Source organism: Aspergillus aculeatinus (genome assembly GCF_003184765.1).
Source record: "Aspergillus aculeatinus CBS 121060 unplaced genomic scaffold BO66scaffold_35, whole genome shotgun sequence".
NCBI classification, from domain to species: Eukaryota; Fungi; Ascomycota; class Eurotiomycetes; order Eurotiales; family Aspergillaceae; genus Aspergillus; species Aspergillus aculeatinus.
In genome coordinates, this window is record NW_020291504.1 from 8,976 (window position 1) to 25,792 (window position 16,817).

The 16,817-nt window shown below is 53.2% G+C and overlaps 8 protein-coding genes across 8 annotated transcripts; 4 read left to right on the forward strand and 4 right to left on the reverse strand.

Moving 5' to 3' along the window:
- Positions 1–575: 575 nt before the first annotated feature.
- BO66DRAFT_455291 (glycoside hydrolase family 28 protein) lies at positions 576–1,885 on the forward strand (the record flags this gene model as incomplete). Its single annotated transcript, XM_025652078.1, has 4 exons — positions 576–842; positions 896–1,321; positions 1,372–1,501; positions 1,554–1,885. The coding sequence occupies 4 exons, from the start codon at positions 576–578 to the stop codon at positions 1,883–1,885; spliced, it is 1,155 nt and encodes a 384-aa protein (XP_025502086.1).
- An 873-nt stretch (positions 1,886–2,758) lies between these two features.
- BO66DRAFT_455294 (alpha/beta fold hydrolase) lies at positions 2,759–4,056 on the reverse strand (the record flags this gene model as incomplete). The annotated part of the gene is made up of 3 exons (XM_025652079.1): positions 3,649–4,056; positions 2,898–3,593; positions 2,759–2,837 (listed from the first exon to the last, which is right to left on the reverse strand). Exons 1-3 carry the CDS (start codon positions 3,978–3,980, stop codon positions 2,759–2,761), a joined length of 1,107 nt encoding a protein of 368 aa, XP_025502087.1. The 5' UTR covers positions 3,981–4,056.
- Positions 4,057–5,519: 1,463 nt separating this feature from the next.
- BO66DRAFT_412852 (flavin-containing monooxygenase) lies at positions 5,520–7,075 on the reverse strand (the record flags this gene model as incomplete). The annotated part of the gene is made up of 7 exons (XM_025649379.1): positions 5,520–5,641; positions 5,705–5,844; positions 5,884–6,030; positions 6,070–6,293; positions 6,333–6,560; positions 6,605–6,856; positions 6,953–7,075. 7 exons carry the CDS (start codon positions 7,073–7,075, stop codon positions 5,520–5,522), a joined length of 1,236 nt encoding a protein of 411 aa, XP_025502088.1.
- Positions 7,076–7,773: 698 nt separating this feature from the next.
- Positions 7,774–8,694, forward strand: BO66DRAFT_440193 (BTB/POZ domain-containing protein; the record flags this gene model as incomplete). Its single annotated transcript, XM_025651228.1, has 2 exons — positions 7,774–7,896; positions 7,960–8,694. The coding sequence occupies 2 exons, from the start codon at positions 7,774–7,776 to the stop codon at positions 8,692–8,694; spliced, it is 858 nt and encodes a 285-aa protein (XP_025502089.1).
- Positions 8,695–9,934: 1,240 nt separating this feature from the next.
- Positions 9,935–11,583, forward strand: BO66DRAFT_393122 (uncharacterized protein). The gene is made up of 3 exons (XM_025647682.1): positions 9,935–10,972; positions 11,035–11,516; positions 11,566–11,583. Exons 1-2 carry the CDS (start codon positions 10,428–10,430, stop codon positions 11,318–11,320), a joined length of 831 nt encoding a protein of 276 aa, XP_025502090.1. The 5' UTR covers positions 9,935–10,427; the 3' UTR covers positions 11,321–11,516; positions 11,566–11,583.
- An 862-nt stretch (positions 11,584–12,445) lies between these two features.
- On the forward strand, positions 12,446–13,498 carry BO66DRAFT_403013 (cupin domain-containing protein; the record flags this gene model as incomplete). Its single annotated transcript, XM_025648839.1, has 1 exon — positions 12,446–13,498. One exon carries the CDS (start codon positions 12,446–12,448, stop codon positions 13,496–13,498), a length of 1,053 nt encoding a protein of 350 aa, XP_025502091.1.
- BO66DRAFT_353102 (alpha/beta fold hydrolase) lies at positions 13,344–14,662 on the reverse strand. The gene has a single exon (XM_025644798.1). It carries the CDS (start codon positions 14,636–14,638, stop codon positions 13,640–13,642), a length of 999 nt encoding a protein of 332 aa, XP_025502092.1. The 5' UTR covers positions 14,639–14,662; the 3' UTR covers positions 13,344–13,639.
- A 279-nt stretch (positions 14,663–14,941) lies between these two features.
- Positions 14,942–15,821, reverse strand: BO66DRAFT_327196 (uncharacterized protein; the record flags this gene model as incomplete). The annotated part of the gene is made up of 3 exons (XM_025643934.1): positions 14,942–15,171; positions 15,227–15,549; positions 15,679–15,821. Coding segments are annotated over 3 exons (696 nt in total), but the record flags the coding sequence as incomplete, so codon positions are not given.
- Positions 15,822–16,817: the final 996 nt, after the last annotated feature.

The window sequence follows — 16,817 nt, forward strand, 5'->3', positions numbered from 1 at the left end:
CGGCTCGAGTGTGGCTGAAACAGCTGGAGGTTCGGATTTCCCCTGGGCGGTGATCCTGGTCATCTCCACTTCTCCCCGACCAAGCATTCTCGGAGCTCCACCGGACTATTCTAAGCATTTGCGTCCGAACTTGGCAGCCTTGGCCGGTTCAGCTTATCTTTGGCACTTGTTGATGGCCGGCTTCGCTCGGCAATTGCTGTCATATTGAGCCCCCACTCATAAATGCCGTCAATATAACCGTGCGTATGCAGAAGACCTGGGCGTGGTCCCGAGTACAGCGAACTCCTGGTAACTCCCCATGCAGTGGAGACTGTGACTATTCCCCATCAGGCAGCGAAATCCGGCACCACAAACGGTGCGGCTGTTCCAGGACGAACCTGGTTCCGCCACGGGGACATCCCTCCATCCCCGAAGCGAGATTAGCTGTCGGAGCTGGTGGGCTGTCCAAAAGAGTATAAAGGTAAAGTCATACCGACGCCTTGTACCTATCTATCCACCAACATTCACTCTCCCTCATAGACTCTCTTTACACCTGCCCACCCTCTGTCATTCTTTATTCTTTCCTACCAGCAAAAATGGTTCGTCAGCTTGCATTGGCCTGCGGACTGCTGGCAGCAGTGGCCGTCCAGGCAGCCCCCGCGGTACCGGCTCACCCGATGGTCACTGAAGCGCCGGACGCCAGCCTCCTCCACAAGCGAGCCACCACTTGCACCTTCTCAGGCTCTGAGGGAGCGTCCAAAGTGAGCAAGTCCAAGACGGCCTGCTCCACCATCTACCTGTCCGCCCTGGCTGTCCCCTCCGGTACCACCCTGGACTTGAAGGACCTAAACGACGGAACTCACGTAGGTATTGCCCGACGTAAAGTGCCAACGGTTGCGCTGATGGAGTCGATTAGGTCATCTTCGAAGGCGAGACCACCTTCGGGTACGAAGAATGGGAGGGCCCGCTCGTCTCCGTATCCGGAACCGATATCACGGTCGAGGGCGCAAGTGGTGCCGTCTTGAACGGCGATGGCAGCCGCTGGTGGGATGGAGAGGGAGGTAACGGTGGCAAGACTAAGCCCAAATTCTTTGCGGCCCACGACTTGACTTCCTCGACGATCAAGAGCATCTATATCGAGAACTCCCCGGTGCAGGTCTTCAGTATCGATGGTGCGACCGATCTGACTTTGACGGACATCACCATTGACAACACCGATGGTGATACGGATGATCTTGCTGCCAACACCGATGGTTTCGACATTGGAGAGAGCACCGACATCACAATCACGGGAGCCAAGGTCTACAACCAGGATGACTGTGTTGCCATCAATTCTGGCGAGGTAAACTCGACCCCCTTTGCTGAAGAGACCCAATCCTAACCATCCTGTAGAACATCTACTTCAGTGCCAGTGTGTGCTCCGGTGGCCATGGGCTGTCCATTGGCTCTGTCGGCGGTCGGGATGATAACACCGTGAAGAACGTCACCTTCTACGATGTCAATGTTCTCAAGTCTCAGCAAGGTACTTTCCCTGGCATTCCAGACCACGGGCCTCGTGCTAATCAACCCTTCAGCTATCCGTATCAAGGCCATCTACGGAGACACTGGCTCCATTAGCGACATCACCTATCATGAGATAGCCTTCTCGGATGCCACCGACTACGGTATTGTCATCGAGCAGAACTACGATGATACCTCTAAGACCCCAACCACTGGCGTCCCCATCACGGATTTCACCCTCGAGAACGTGATTGGCACTTGTGCGGACGACGATTGCACCGAGGTTTACATTGCGTGCGGTAGTGGCGCCTGCTCGGACTGGAGCTGGTCCAGCGTGAGTGTCACGGGCGGCAAGGTCAGCTCCAAGTGCCTGAATGTCCCCTCCGGGATAAGCTGCGACTTGTAGGGGATTTGCCGCTGGAGTCGGCTGGACTTACCTAGGGAACTGTTCTATCTCGCTATGGCTGTGGACGTACCAGAACATGCCACCAAGCGTCTAGTCAACATATCTATCTTCTGCTAAATGAATACTAATTTCCAGCCTCTACCTACCTGTATAGTCCATAGTCCACCATCGTAGCATCCCACCCTCACTTATGACGATCGCGGTGATTCTGACAGAGACTCTGCTGGGAATGACGGAGCGGCTTGAAGTTAACGGCGTAGCCATCCTGCGACTGGTGACTAGGGAGATAAAAGCCACCAGCGCGTCACTCTGGGTGCGTAAAGGGTCGTTTTCCATCTCTGTTGGCCACGGCCAGGAGAATCTGGAATGTGTCGCATGAGTACATTAGATGAGAATATGCATGTGTAGAATTGTTAGAACTGATGGTCCTAAATGCTTGTTCTTCGTTTTAGATGTCGGTACTACTCTCATAGTGCCAGTCCGCCGAAGCATAATTAGGTGCAAGCTATAGTGTCGCCGCCCCTTCGTTTAATCGTTCTGCAGCCAAATTAAATCCGCGTCGCTCAGCACAGGGGTTACGGCTCTTGAACATGAACACATAAACAAATCACGGACGAAACTAGAGATTCCGAGAGGGGGCGGGGTGCTTTTGAGAAATGCCGTGGCGATAGTGCAGGGTTACTCTCATGGACGGCGGATAGAGCAATCTGGAAAAGTGATGCATGCAAAACCAGATAGACACTGAAGATACACCGCGTCGGGTGTTCCTTGGCATATACAGTTCTTCGTTCTCCGACTCCCGCGTCGCTTTCAAGGCTCACCTACATGCATATTATGTTTGTCTCTATAGGCCTGGACCGTTCCTAGCAAGCCTCACAGTCCCTGTGCTTGAAGGAATTTGAATATTAACTGGAAGGCCTGGGGTGCGACCGTGTGAAGGTTGAGATTGTGTCTGGGGAGGGTTAGGGTTAGTACGAGACAACCATATCTCAAGACTGTGCAAGAGACTCACCCGGCAGGAAGATCATCCACCCAGCTTACCACATGCGAATTGTTGAATGTGGCCGGGCTATTCTCTAACTGTCCCTTACAATTGCCGCCACAAGAAGACAGATCAAACTGGCCCTGAACGAGGTAGACCGGGGCAGTGATGCGGGAGTATTGGATCGGGGAGGCCAGCAGTGAAGGGAGCTCCCCCACCGCGAAGGGCTCTCCCTCCACCGTCGCTGCCCACTGCGCCACCTGCGGGTCGAAGTGCGGAGCAGCAAAACCGTAGTAGGCCACGGCATATTGGTCACCGGCCGTCAAGTAGGCCGAATCCAGCGTGCCCCACCGAGAGGGCGACAAGGTACGCGCCTGGCGCAGATGCGACCCGGCCAAGAAATACCCAAAATAGTCGAAGGCGCTGCTGAAGCCGGTCAGCACGAGGGCGTCCACGGCGACTGAGGCGGCCGATGCGGCTGCCAGATAGCTTCCGTAGCTGTGCCCGACAAGCCCGACCTTGCTGACGTGCGGCAGTCGGCGAGCATAGTCCACCAGACTGTTCAGGACTGCTGTCTCCACTTGGAACTGAGCATCAAACAGACCGTCAACCCGGGATGACGAACCGACGCCGATGCGATCGTAGTTCAGCACCGAATACCCGGCGGCGACTGCGGCCTTGACGAAGTTGTATGGGTCAGATCCGGGGAAAGTAGGGTCCCAGTACCTGCACAGACATTTGTTACTGCACTTCACCCCTTTTCATTGGGTATGATACGTACGCTTTGGACTCGATGATACCATGAGTGAGAACCAGGATCGTTGCGCCGGTGCCGCAGAGCGTGCCTCCAATGGTATAATTGCTTTGCACGGGGCTGGCTGTAGACCCAGAGATCGGAATAGGGTCGGCGGATGAGCCAGAGTCGCGTCGGGTCAGATTAAAGACCAATGATGCTGCATCCCAATCATTGCTGATTGTGGTGTTAATAATGAACCGCGGTTCCTGCACAGTGATGGGGATATCGACCGCGCGACACGCTGGCGTTCCTTGCGATGGGAGCGCCCAGCAGCCGGCGGCGAGGAGAAACAAAGACAAGAGAGAGGCGGTGGCCATAGCTGCAGCGACAAGTAACCAGCGGAGGAGGCCTGTGAATAAGGTAGTTTCGCTTCTTTATGTCAACTTCTTCGCCCCCATTTATAGGGTTGGCGCAGGCCACTAGCCGGTGACGAGGGAAGACCGAAGGCAGCAAAGATGAGGTTCGAAAGGTCAGGGAACTTTCCGATATGAATACGACCTCGCCAATCGCCGTGCTGATCCTTCTTGGGATTCCACCCCCGGTGATTGGGTGTTTGGGGTGCCAAGAACCCCGAATCCGCTGACACGAGGCGCGAAACAAGCACCAATGCACCCTGACACGAACAGACCCCTCCCCCTGGCACTCTCAATGTCTCAGTCCCGGTTGCTTTGCTGCCAGAATGTCGACTGTAGATCATCCACCTTCGTATAGTGCGGCGGGAGATAACCGAAGGAGCCAGTCTGGTTGACGGACAGTACCGAGTTGTGACTACCCACTAGTCTCGGATCCACAATCTGGCAGACAACGTGCGCTTCCGAGATTGCCTCAACCACTGTCAGCTCGACATCAGCCCCAGGTACCTGCCGGTACATCCTTCACTCTGGTGATGGCGTCTTCCATCTATGTAAGAAAATGCCGCCGACCCCTGTGGCCTCTCAATATCTCTGGTGAGTAGTCTTGATCAGAAGGCACAAGTCGGTGGCATCCCCCGGCATATCCCCGTCTATGTATCACATTAAGAACTTCGCAAAGCTAAAGCAGATTCCGGTTCTGGTCGAAACTACTATGCTTCTGCTGGCCACCGAGTCCCACACACTCCGACTGGAATAATGTTGGTAAACTAGGGTTGACAGACAGAAGAACGACGTGGTGATATATACTCCGTAGGAATATCCGATACGGGTGATGACGGGCTCACTGTGCTGCAAGGGGTCCACAACCGACACGTGGAGAATAAGTCGCTGCAAACAGTTCAGAAATACCTTTTCATGCTGTCAAGCAAAGCCGGACTCACCAGCGACCCACCACATCACCACAAACCTTTACTGTTCCCGTGTAACCTGCGAAGTCAGCACCATGGATTGTCGAACTTGGCTGGTGCTTGGTCGATCAGCATTTGAGAGGAGTGGGTTTAACGCACAAGGTCTGTACAGCCAAGCCCAAAGTCTGGATAGGCCTTCAACAGGATGGGTCGTATTTGTCAAATCTACGCCAAGAATGAAATAAGGTGGAAACATGGATCTTCCCCGGCCTGGCCCTGGTTAAGTGACTATCCGTAACCGGCTTTCTCGCCATCCGGTCATTGATTAGGCCGCGTCACCGGCCATGAACCAGCGAGAACGTATTCGTTCCGAACAGGCGTAAATGTGATCTGCCCTTCCACAACGAAGGCAAAGATACCTTTGATTCTCGGCACGCCCGGTTCACAGCGGCCCTTATTGAATGATAAACCCATCCCAGTTCTGCAGAGCCTTGCGACACAGATCCTCGTATAATGGCAGCCCACCCGGGAAAGCCAACATCTCCCGCTTCCTGCCCGGGATGTTTGCCCCAATCGCGTCGACAATCCACTGGGACTACATCTCAATTGAAGCCGGGCCGTTGCTCAGTGCTGTTGGGCCATGCACAGCATAACACAAGAACATATTGGGATACCCCTTGCGGGTCATGGTCAGGAATGCGCTGGCGCCGTTATTACCTCACTCGTCTGCGAGCGATGTACCGGAAGTGTTGCGAAGCGCAGCAATGCGGGTTAGGCTACCAGCGAAACAGTTGAGCCCCGTCGCAAAGGCACTTGCGTCGACAGGATAAAATCCACCGTCTTCGGTGACTATCCCCTTGGGCCTGATAGCCGAAATGCCGTGACTTGCGTCGCGCACGTTAACCAACTCCACATTTGTCCTATTGAACATCTCGTAATAGTCTTACTCGAAACACGACCTCTTGGCACCGATCGGGTGTGGCGGCTCGAGAGGGGCCAGGATATCTCTCCTTGAAGGGTCGGTTATTCTCGCTCGCGTCCTCTTCGCCCGAAAGTCATAAGCCTCTCGGTTCGCCTTTTCGTTCGTCAGCAGGTGACTATACCCTCTGGGCGGAAACGCGAAGCCCCCTCGGTTGTATAGCTACTCATAAAGCGCCTCGCGTTTCTCCGATGGGACGTCAAAGGTTGCCTGCGGACTCGGCTTATCCAGATACCCACTGAATGTCTTTTCTCGCTGCATGAAGATGAGTCGTGCGTCCTCCTCAGGCGCATTAAGCCCCGCGGTGGAGAAAGTGTGCTGCCTCATGGGGAGAGCCAGGTTCGGCGTCCGCTGAAATACCACCAGCGATTCTGCTTGCTTAGCCCAGGACTGTACAATCTGCACGCCTGACGCCCCTGTCCCAATTACGGCAACCTTCTTCCCCTTCACATCAATCCCAGCTTTTGGCCAAAATGCCGAATGGCACACCTCTACTTTGAACGTCTCAAGGCCCTGAAACTCGGGGACAAATGGTTCTGCGGCAAAGCCGACACACGAAACGAGGAATTGCAAGCGCGTGACTCGTCCGTCGCCAGTTTCAATCCTCCAATTTCTCTTCCCTTCCGCACTGACATCGTACCAGGCCCCAGTCACAGTCTCTCGAAATCCACGTCCTGCTTGATCCCAAGCACCTACTCTACATGCAAGAAGTACGCCCTTAACTCGTCTGCAGAGAGATACTTCTCGGTGAATGCCCGTGTCTCCGAGACCTCCGGGATAGATAGTTGGTAGATGAAGCCCGGTGTATCGACCCGGCAACCTGGGTGAGTATTCCAGTGCCACACGCCGCCGAGGTCGGTGCCCGACTCGTCTATCCGACAGCTGCTCCCTAGCCTGCGGAGACTGTGAAGGAGGTTGGTGCCTGAAAAACCGGCGCCGATGATGACAATGCTCTAGCTAGGGTTCTTCGTGGGCATTTTCGGGCATACGTGATGAGCATAGCTGCGCGGCTACTAGGTGCGGAGATCTCAAATAATAATACTTCATACCGCTGCAAGCTGGCGGGGTGATTGGGGGTATACAAGGAAATTCTCAATGAAAGTACCGCACTGAGAAAGGAACTCCGGGATCATATCATACTTTGGAAGGATTGCTGCCCATGATACTGGCATAGCTTATTCGTCGGTTCGGTAGAGCTAAGGCACTGCGGGGCAATCCGTGCCTGTGTCCTGCTCGTCAAGGCTGACGGAGCATCATCGAAGACGGCGCTAACGATAGCTTCTGGATAAAAGCTATAGGACCCGGTAAGATTATGTTTCTCTGAGATTGGCTCTTGAGAACAAATCTGGCACGAACGAGATTATTGGAGAGGCAGAGGTCGGGTTACATTTCTTGGACATGGAGAGAAAGCCCTGAGGGAGTGACTGGGGCACAATGACCAGAGGCACAAGCAGCCCGTGAACACCGCCGAGTAATGGTGGTAAACACTGGCGACATCTAGTAGCATCTAATACAGTACTAGTATGGCTCTTTGATGACCGTATGTATTCAGGGTAAGATATGATCACGTTCGGCTTATGAGTTTGTGACGAAATTCTTTCTTCAACTGTCGGACCTGCACTCCGAATCAGACTGATACCCCTCTATATATAATTCAGCAATCAGGGGCCCCTTGAAAGTTCGTTTCGTCTACTATTCCACACACACACACTCTCTCTCTCTCTCTCTCTCTCTCTCTCTCCACACACACACTCCACACACACACTCCACAAACACACGTTTTGATGGTATTGACTCCTTCTTACCATAGCAAATGGCTTACACAGTCGGCAACCATAGCCTGGATCTGCAAAGTACCTTGACTCGGATCATGAGTTCGGGAGGATTCAGTGACCTTCGGTTTGTCTGCAATGGACAGAGCTTGAATGTCCACAAGGCGATTGTCTGTCTCCAGTCTCCGCCGATCAAAGCAGCTGTCGAGGGAAACTTCGAAGTACTTATTCTGCTACCGGGGGAGTGACAGCGATAGTAGGCTAACGAGCCGGACCTTGTCCAGGAATCCCAAACTGCTACCATCAACATGGACAACTTCCAGCCCAGCACGGTGACGGCGCTGGTTGAGTATTTCTACACCGGCGGGTATGGAAGCCTCTCAACGAGTGATAATGCCGTAGGCGTTTCGCAGACTCCTTCCGATCTTGAATCATCGTCTTCGAGCCCAGATACGGCCACACTTCTGCTTGACCATATTCGTGTTAACGCCATTGGTAATTATTATCAGGTCGATGGCCTTATGACCGCTGCAAATCAGAAGATCAAACACCTGCACGAGAGCTCCAAGGCTGACAAATCCTGGGTTGCAAGTCTTCCCGCCGCGATTCAGCTGGCCCTAAGCTGTACAGCAAATGAAGGCCTGCTTGACATCTTGGCTGAAGTGACTGCTAAAGAACTGGCTTCTATCATCCACCTAGAAGACTTCAATTCAATCAAGCCCATCTATGGGTTTGCCGGGAAAGTGCTGCATGGGTGCTGGGGAAGAATTCAGGGACTGTTGAATGAAAATGACCAGCTGAAGTCCGATTTATCCAGCAAGGATTTCGAGCGTCGGGCGGCAGAGCGTGAACATGAGAGAGTTCAGTCACATTATAGACGCATGGAGCAGTGCTTGACAGTCCTGAACAGCACATCGTTCTGCAGGAACACCAACTGTGGTGCGGAGTTCTGGTGCGCTATTGATGCCAAGGAGTGCATTGTCCGGTGCGGTAAGTGTCGGTGTAGGCACTACTCGTGATCGGTGGTTTGGCCTTGTGTACCTCAAAGATTCCACGCGGCCAGAAGGAATGATATCAGCCTAGAGAAATTATGATGCGTGGTACGGTGGGCTACTCCGTGGTTTTCTTTTTTCTTCTGTGGTTTGTTGATCGTAGCCGTGGAGGCTCAAATACCGTTCACCATATTAGTCTGCACCCAGCTACTCTTGATAGTTGTCTGCAGACTGTGTTCGCAGGTTCTTATAGGGACGTCGCCCTTGAGGCTTGCTATTTACCTACATTATTGGAAGCTATTTCTCGGGGATAGATAGACGCAAGACACTACTGCTAGCTTTTACCGTCCATCTGGACCTGCGTGAGTGACCCGCACGAAATTCAAGGCAGATCTGGAAGCTAGGTACTCTGGGCTTGTATGAGGGATGCCGGACGGTTCATGGGAGATTAGGAAAGAGAGTTGTTGGTACCTCAGTGATTGACCTCTGCAGTTGGTTGTTGGTTTTCAAGGTTGCCAAGGGTTTTAGTACAGCTCAACGAATTATCAGGTGTCCAATGAGTACGGAATACTCGGTGTTGGATTTGGCACGGGGGTTGGCGGGAGTGCGAAAGCCATTGCGGGCGATTTGACTGCATAGTCCAAGATGGGCTAGCTTTTATTGAGCACTACGTACCTCCATGGCTGACTAGAGTGATTATAGTCGAAGACAATCACAAATATGATATTGCGGAGACACAGATGGAAGAGTGGAGGAGAGAATGGCGAGAGTGACGAACACTGTTTTGGTTGTTGTGGTGGTGCTGGTGGTGTTTGTCTTTTGTTCTGCGCGGCTCGGTCGGGGACAGACAAACACTGCAAACCACGGCTCCAAGTAACGTCGTACGTCCCACGTGACTCGCTCCCTGTTGACTAATGGTGTTCTCTCATCAACAACAACTGCGCTCTGGTTTGCTACTGTGGTGAATGGAGACTCTAGGCCCACGATTGGAATTCGGCAGAATACCGTGGTACTCTCTCGACGTCTGACTATTCCTTCTTCTTCTCATAAGTGGACTATGTAAGGCTCCTAAAGGGGTTACCTTTAGTTTCAACCCAAGGTCTAGGTGCGGCTATATATTCCGGAGCAATAGCAAGGACGCTATCGTTTCGTCACCCGATAGATCGTCCCACCCCTACTGGGTCAACACTGCCGTTGGTCGGGCTACAAGTACGGAAAGGGCCAGCCATAAATACCTGCTGTGAGCTCAATCCCGGACTCGATCTCCCGTGCCTTGGCTTTCAGCTCGTCCACATCCCAGTTGGCCCAGGCTTGTCGACCCCGGAGGAAAGAGGCCTCTGAACTAGCAAGCCAAACAGTAAATTCGGCTGGCAAATTCACTGAAGATGCGTTAGCCCCGAATGATGACTTGGAGCACATACAACGTACCAGTGTTCATTGGCAACTGATCTGCCTGGCCGCCGCTCTTGTGGAAGATCTCGGTCTCTACCATACCAGGATGAAGAGTGGCCACAAACAGCGATGGGTTCTCCGCCGCCAGGTACTCCATCATCTTGATCAAGGCCAGCTTGGAGCTGAGATAGGCCGATAGTCCCGGGACCATGGTGGGCGGCAACACAGTGGCAGCAGCGACGGCAATGATGGCAGCGCCTGGACTAGCCCTGGGGAGAAAGCACTTAGCCGGCACCATCGTTCCTTTGACATTGGTCTGCAAACGACGTCAGAAATATTTCTCACTTGACAAGATAAACCTACTCTCGATGACCAGCAAGGTCTATCCCGAGCTCCGCACCGCGACTGCCAACTTGACCTTTTCGAACGATCCCCAATTCTCACCGCGGTTTTGGGAAGTGGTACAGATCTTCGTGGCGGGAATTCAACCGCTGACCGACATTGGCGGCGTCGCCATCTGGGAACTAACCAACGGGACATTCGTAGTATCCCCCGTTACAGTCCCTGGTGGCACACAGGCACTCTTGCAGACCTGGCTACAGCCTACCTTGGACCTACTGGTTCGGCATCAGATGAGCTTCAACTATACCATCCATGAATACACCACCTTCTACGACAGTTACAGGGAAATGAACCGGCCTAGCAACGTAACCGAGTACCAGATCGGCGGGCGCTTGATTCCACGGTCGACGGTAGACAGGAATCTCAGCAAGCTGTTTCATGCTCTGCAGACTATCACCGAACATGGAGCTGTCGTGTCTGGGGTGTCGTTGAATGTCTCCCGCACCCCCGTCCCGGATAACGCGGTTAATCCGGCCTGGCGCGACACAGCTATCTCCATTGTCATTGCCATGTAAGTCCTTGGTTCACTGCAAGACCATAATCGGGTTGAGGCACATCTGACTCAACACACAGGCCTTTTGACTACCACAAACGCACTGCGAACCGGATCAGCCAAGGATTAATCACCAACACCCTCCTCCCCTTGCTTGAGGAGCTGACCCCAGGAAGTGGCGCCTATCTCAACGAGGCTGACATCAACCAGCCCAATTGGCAATCCACATTTTATGGAAGCAACTACGTAAAACTGGCCGCTATCAAGCTCAAGTACGACCCCGATCATTTTTTCTACGCTCGCACGGCAGTTGGGAGTGAGTACTGGGTCGAATCGGCGGATGGGCGGTTGTGTCATGCGGTGTGATCATGGGGTTGAAGTAGCGATAAGTATTTGATACTTGTAAGAAAGGCCATATCCTCACTTTCTCTCGCGGTTACCTCCTCTTCGATGGTTATTAAGCCCCTATCCTTAACTACATGGACGTCTATAGATCTGCTATCCGCATAATCGACTGCTTAGTAATGTTATGAAATTGTGTGCTACCAAGCATATCTTCTGAGTGAGTCAGCATGGAATAGTTACTAGGTAGTTAACTAAATTACATCAAGGACCAACCCAGTCCTGTACTGGCCAACGAATTCAGGTTCGGTGCAAATCCAGGGGCAAAAACGTGTTCCGATACTCTTTTCACGTGGGATTGTAGGATAAACAGAATAGAGATTTTTTATCTTTCCCGTGTCATATTATTCGTGATCGGATGCGCACAGTTACTTGTGCCATCTCAGTTGTGTTGTGCAATATATGATGCGCCCCGGCTTTCCCGCCCTCCGGATATCACGGCAAAACCGGAAGACTGTCCCCAAGGAACTCGCTACTACGTCTTTTTGTCAAGGTATCAGTCTAAGACCATTGGACACACGGTAGGCACCGAAGTTGCTTGAGAGGGATCTAGTCTGTTCCCGGAGAGCTGATCCTGCGACCGAAAGACCGACTGCGCTCGAACAGTTTCTGAGGAAGCCTATGACGTATTCTGTACGATACGAAGGATGGTGGTAGGGTCTGGGATTATGTCATTCTCGTGGAAAGCCTGCAATCTGGAAGCACGGAAGCCCTACAAGGAGGGCTGAGGGATTTTGGTCCACTCGGAAAACCGGGGTTTTCAGCCCTACAAGGCACAGGCTCCACTCCCCTGATCCACTCACCAGTCTGGATTGGAGATCAAACCAGGATTTCTGGCAAACTCGACTGGAAAGCTTGACCAAGCTGACGCATTGGCCTTAGCCGAACACCAGGCTTGTGCAATCTTGACCCAAGGCACACTTCAAAGACTCCTTTCAAATGGCTGTCACCAACATGATGCCATCAATCTGTCGTCAGTGTACGGCTCCTCAGCATATAAAGCAATTAATCTGTCGGTTCTGGAGTCGCTCAACAGACCATCAAATTCCACTCTCCATCTCATCCTCGAAACAAGTCTAAATGGTAACGATGTCCGATTACTCGCCCCACGTGGCCTCTCTCCTGCACAAGAAACCGCATTACCACTCCGAGCTGGGCTCCATCCAAGCCATCACTGCCGAAGATCTCCCCATCCTCAAGAATCTGTCCATCAAGCGTCTACGTCTGGCGCGCAATGCGATCCGCGAGCCCCACTGGCACGCCAATGCCAACGAACTGGCCTACTGCTTGCACGGCAAGGTTCTCATCTCCATCCTCGACAGCGGTAACGAATTCTCCGTGTTCACCCTGAACCGGGGAGAGATGTTTTTCGTGGAATCTGGCTCTCTGCATCACATTGAGAACATCGGCGAAGGTGAAGCAGAGCTGATTATCTGTTTTCGCCACGAGCGGCCGACGGATTTCTCCCTCGCCGCCTCCCTGGGGGCGATGAGCGATACGGTCCTGGGCAACACCTACGACCACCACGCGTCTGACTGGAAGAACATCGCCAGGGATACGCAGACCAAGTATATGGTTCGCCGGCAGGGAGAGGTCGATCTGCCTCGCACTGCTCTCCTGCCCAACCGCCACAAGTTCGACGTCGAAGGCATGACGCCACCCACCTCCCATGATTTCGGCACCGCACGAACAGCCAAGAGTCAGTTTTGGCCCGCCCTGCCCAACATGTCCATGTATTCTCTGCGAGTGGAGGAGGACGGTATGCGGGAGCCGCACTGGCATCCGTCGACGGCCGAGATGGGGTACGTGGCTGAGGGTACAGGGCGCATGTCGGTCATGGACCCCGACGGGTCGGTCGATACTTATATACTGAAGCCCGGTGATGTGTACTACATCCCTGTGGCCTACCCGCATCAGATTGAGGCAGTGGGAGATGGTAAAATCCACTTCTTGATCTTCTTCGATCAGCCCATGCCGCAAGACGTGGGCTACCGGAATGCTGCCACCTTGTTGACGCCGGAGAGTATGGCTGCCACCCTCGGGGTAGATGTCAAGAACCTCCCCAAATTCCCTCACACCCCGAAAGATCCTCTGATTGTGAAGAAGCGCAACGAGGTGGATCCAGTGAAACCCAAGCTGTGAGGCCTTACCTTGGCTGTAGACTGGCTGGGTGGGAACAGCACCCCGAAGGAATGTTTCATTAGTGATATAGGTAAAGCATCTCACATTATGAGTATAGTGCATAGAGTCTACTCAAATAAGAAACACACCTTGCCATCTCCTTCAATGTCCTGGTACTCTCCCTTTCAATTGATCCACCACCCACTGTACTTCCTCAACCAAGATCTCCGGTCGCGTAATAGGCAGACTGTGGCCCTCCTCTAGGACCTTTCGAAAACGATTGCAGCCCGACAGCCTGAGTTGACCCGCCCGAAGCTCATCATTGAACAGCTGCGCCTGCTCGAAGAACCGTGTACATTCCTCCCTCTCGGCCCTCGTCCCATTTCCCATCCGCACTCCTGCCTCGAAGATCAATCGAAAATCCTTCGCGAAGTCCGCGCAAATGACACTAAGAGGTGCATTCCCAAGCACTTGCCGGGCAAATTGCTGTTCCCCGAGCAGCCGCTTAGCACTCAGCCTCGGGTTCTCTAGGGCACTGCCACGCGCGCTCTTCTTCAACTGAGCTTTTACATATGCCCGCTCTTGATCTGTCAGACGTGATCGTTCGATTTCATGCGTGACAGCCTCAATATCCACTCCGCGAGCGATGGCCGTGAATGCTGGCGGTGGAACGGACGGCTGGAACAGCTCGAACATCAGCTCGGTCGCAGATTCGGCCAGGACCATCCCCGCGACGGACGGCTGCATGGGGTCGAAGAGTCCAGCAAACGCTCTGGCACAGATGGCCCCATACGAATGACTCAAAAGGATATACGGGGGGGCCACGCCGATCACGTCAAGTAACTCCCTCAACTCCCTGGCCGCGGTCTGAGCCGTCAACATTGTCCCCCGATGAATCCCAGTACCACCTGGCCCGAGTTCGGAGTCGCCATAACCTGCTCGATCGTGAAAGTAGACCCGATGGCGGACGGATAGGAGACGTTGCAGGCGCAGGTAGAGGGCACTGGGGACGCCACCACCGGTAAAGAAGAGCACGACGGGGCTACCGGGATGACGCGGGGGGCCGCTGGTGGAGATAAATAGGCTGTGGGTCGATATGCGCACCAGGGCGGATCGAGTGCTTGTTTCCCACGGATTTTGGGACAGCGTTCGAATAACCATAATGAAGGGTTCAGGACGTTATATCGTTATATCAGTGTCGGATCGTCTCGGAAGAAACGAGGCACTGGCAAGGGGCTACGAGCGGGGAAATTGTGCATGCATTGCTGACTCAGACCCTTCATAGCCTGCATAGCCCATCTTACTAGGTCGTGCTATAGATCTAGAAAACCGGTAAATATACAAGCGTATCTGATACTATAATAGGACAAGTAACGGGAACAGCAAATAATAAAACCAATACATAGACCGAAGTATGGCACCTCCTACTGCACCAGACTTCACACCTCACCCCGAATTCCATACTCAGTCAGTGCACTTGGTGGCAGCGCTCACCCATCCAGTCAACCGGTTAGCAATATCAGAAGCGTAACAAGCCGTCGCCCCAGCTCCACTCAGATTACCAGAAGACGGGATAGACCAGGCACCCGAGTTGTACATTCTGGCCGCACGATAGAAGCCCGCGGCATTGGTCCGGGCAGACTTGTCGAGCAGCGAGGCGAGACCGTATCCATCAGCGTCGCTGGTTCCAATAGCTGGGGGGCATTAGCTGGGTGACCTAGAGAGACGTTCCCGATGGGAGAATCATACCTCCATCCTTGATCATCTGCACGATCTCCGTTTTAGGGCAGGGGTTCTTCACGCTGCCCCCGTTGTTGCAGGTCCCAGTGCCCTTGTAGCTTTGCATCAGGCCGGGGTTGCTGACACTGTACGTCGAGGTCGGGGCCCGCACGCAACCCTTGGACTCCTGCATCACCACCGCCAGGATGAAGCGGTGGTCAACTTTCGAGCTGGTCGCCACCTCCTGGATCGCATCGTACAACTCCTGGGTCTCAGTCGCGGAGTTGTCGGCCACTCCGAACTGGGCACAGGACTTGCCGATGGTGGCCTTGTTGGCACTCCACCTGTCAATACTGTGTTAGCTGGCAATCACGGGGACTTTACTGGCAATGAATTTGGGGATTGGCTTGCATGTTCTCGAATGAGACCCTAGAGGAACGGTTAGAACGGGCACCTGGACCGAGCATTGAGGACAAACTTACCAGTCAGACTGCGCGGGCCAGCCGGCGCTGGTCGAGCCGTCCCCGGTATACATGGTGTAGGAGTCCTTGCCAGCCCCTTTGCCATCCTTGTTATTGATGGAGGTTACTGCCAGCCCGCTAACAGTCACCGTCGCACTGGTAGACCGGGAGCTCAGACTATCGTCGCGCTCAGCGAGTTCGAGGTTGCGGTCGCCCACCGGAGCTGCAGAAGCAATTCCAGCCAGGGAACCGGCTCCCACAATCTGGTGAGAAAGATTAGTACGGGTATAGGAAGATGGCCGGGTTCTCTTTTCCCACACTAAGAATCTGTGTCCAACGCATTTTCGAATGTAGTGCTCAAGGAGATTGGACAGAAAGTAAATCACGAATTGAAGAAAAGAATGAGTGACTGTTCGAAATGCTGCTGCTGCAAAGGAGTGTGATGAAACTACTCGATAGCTTCAGAAATACTTGAGAAAGAATGGCTGAGTCGAAACCGGCTCGAGATTTTGGATCTGCTTGCTTGATGCCAGACCTACTCAGCGACTAGACATTCGACCCTTTTATACTGGGAAGTCCGGACAAAATTCATGATCACAAGTCAAAATGCCGAGACATCATTAGGAATGATGAAACATCATTGTTGGTTGGCAGGAACAACTAGACGGGCATTAGATCCCTTGGTGATATCTTAGAATAAGGGAGTGGAGAAATGATGGCCTTCAAAGACTCACGCTGGATGAATGTGATGTTACCAAAGGGTTCAGTGGGTCATGAGCACCCTTAATCTCCGTGAAGAAGATAATAGAGCAACTCTAGGTCGTCGGACAATATCTCCCGAAGGACTAAGCATCCGCGCTTATTTAGAAAACAGATGTAACAAGTTTACTAACTCCCAACAGGGTGATCAGGGCCCAATTGCCACAGTTTACCAGGACAGTTGTGTCAGGATGAGGCTGTGCAGCTAACAGCGACTTGTTACAGGTAACATGGAAAGTGGAATTCTGGAGTTGCGATGCGCGAGCTGAATATTTCAGATTGAAGGCACTCACAGAGTTCAGATTGGTGTAGGGAAGGGGTCCAGTTTGACCTAAGAGGCCCAACTTCGTGGACACGCGAATTGCCAGGTGCCGGTTGCTCACGATGATAACTCCCCCAAG

What these genes read in the sequence shown, in the direction of transcription:
- BO66DRAFT_353102 (XM_025644798.1), bottom strand. Translation starts at nt 14,638, where the DNA reads ATGGTTATTCGAACGCTGTCCCAAAATCCGTGGGAAACAAGCACTCGA.
- BO66DRAFT_393122 (XM_025647682.1), top strand. Translation starts at nt 10,428, where the DNA reads ATGACCAGCAAGGTCTATCCCGAGCTCCGCACCGCGACTGCCAACTTG. An exon ending in ATCTCCATTGTCATTGCCAT is followed by an intron (nt 10,973 to 11,034) that starts GTAAGTCCTTGG and finishes CTCAACACACAG; the next exon opens with GCCTTTTGACTACCACAAAC.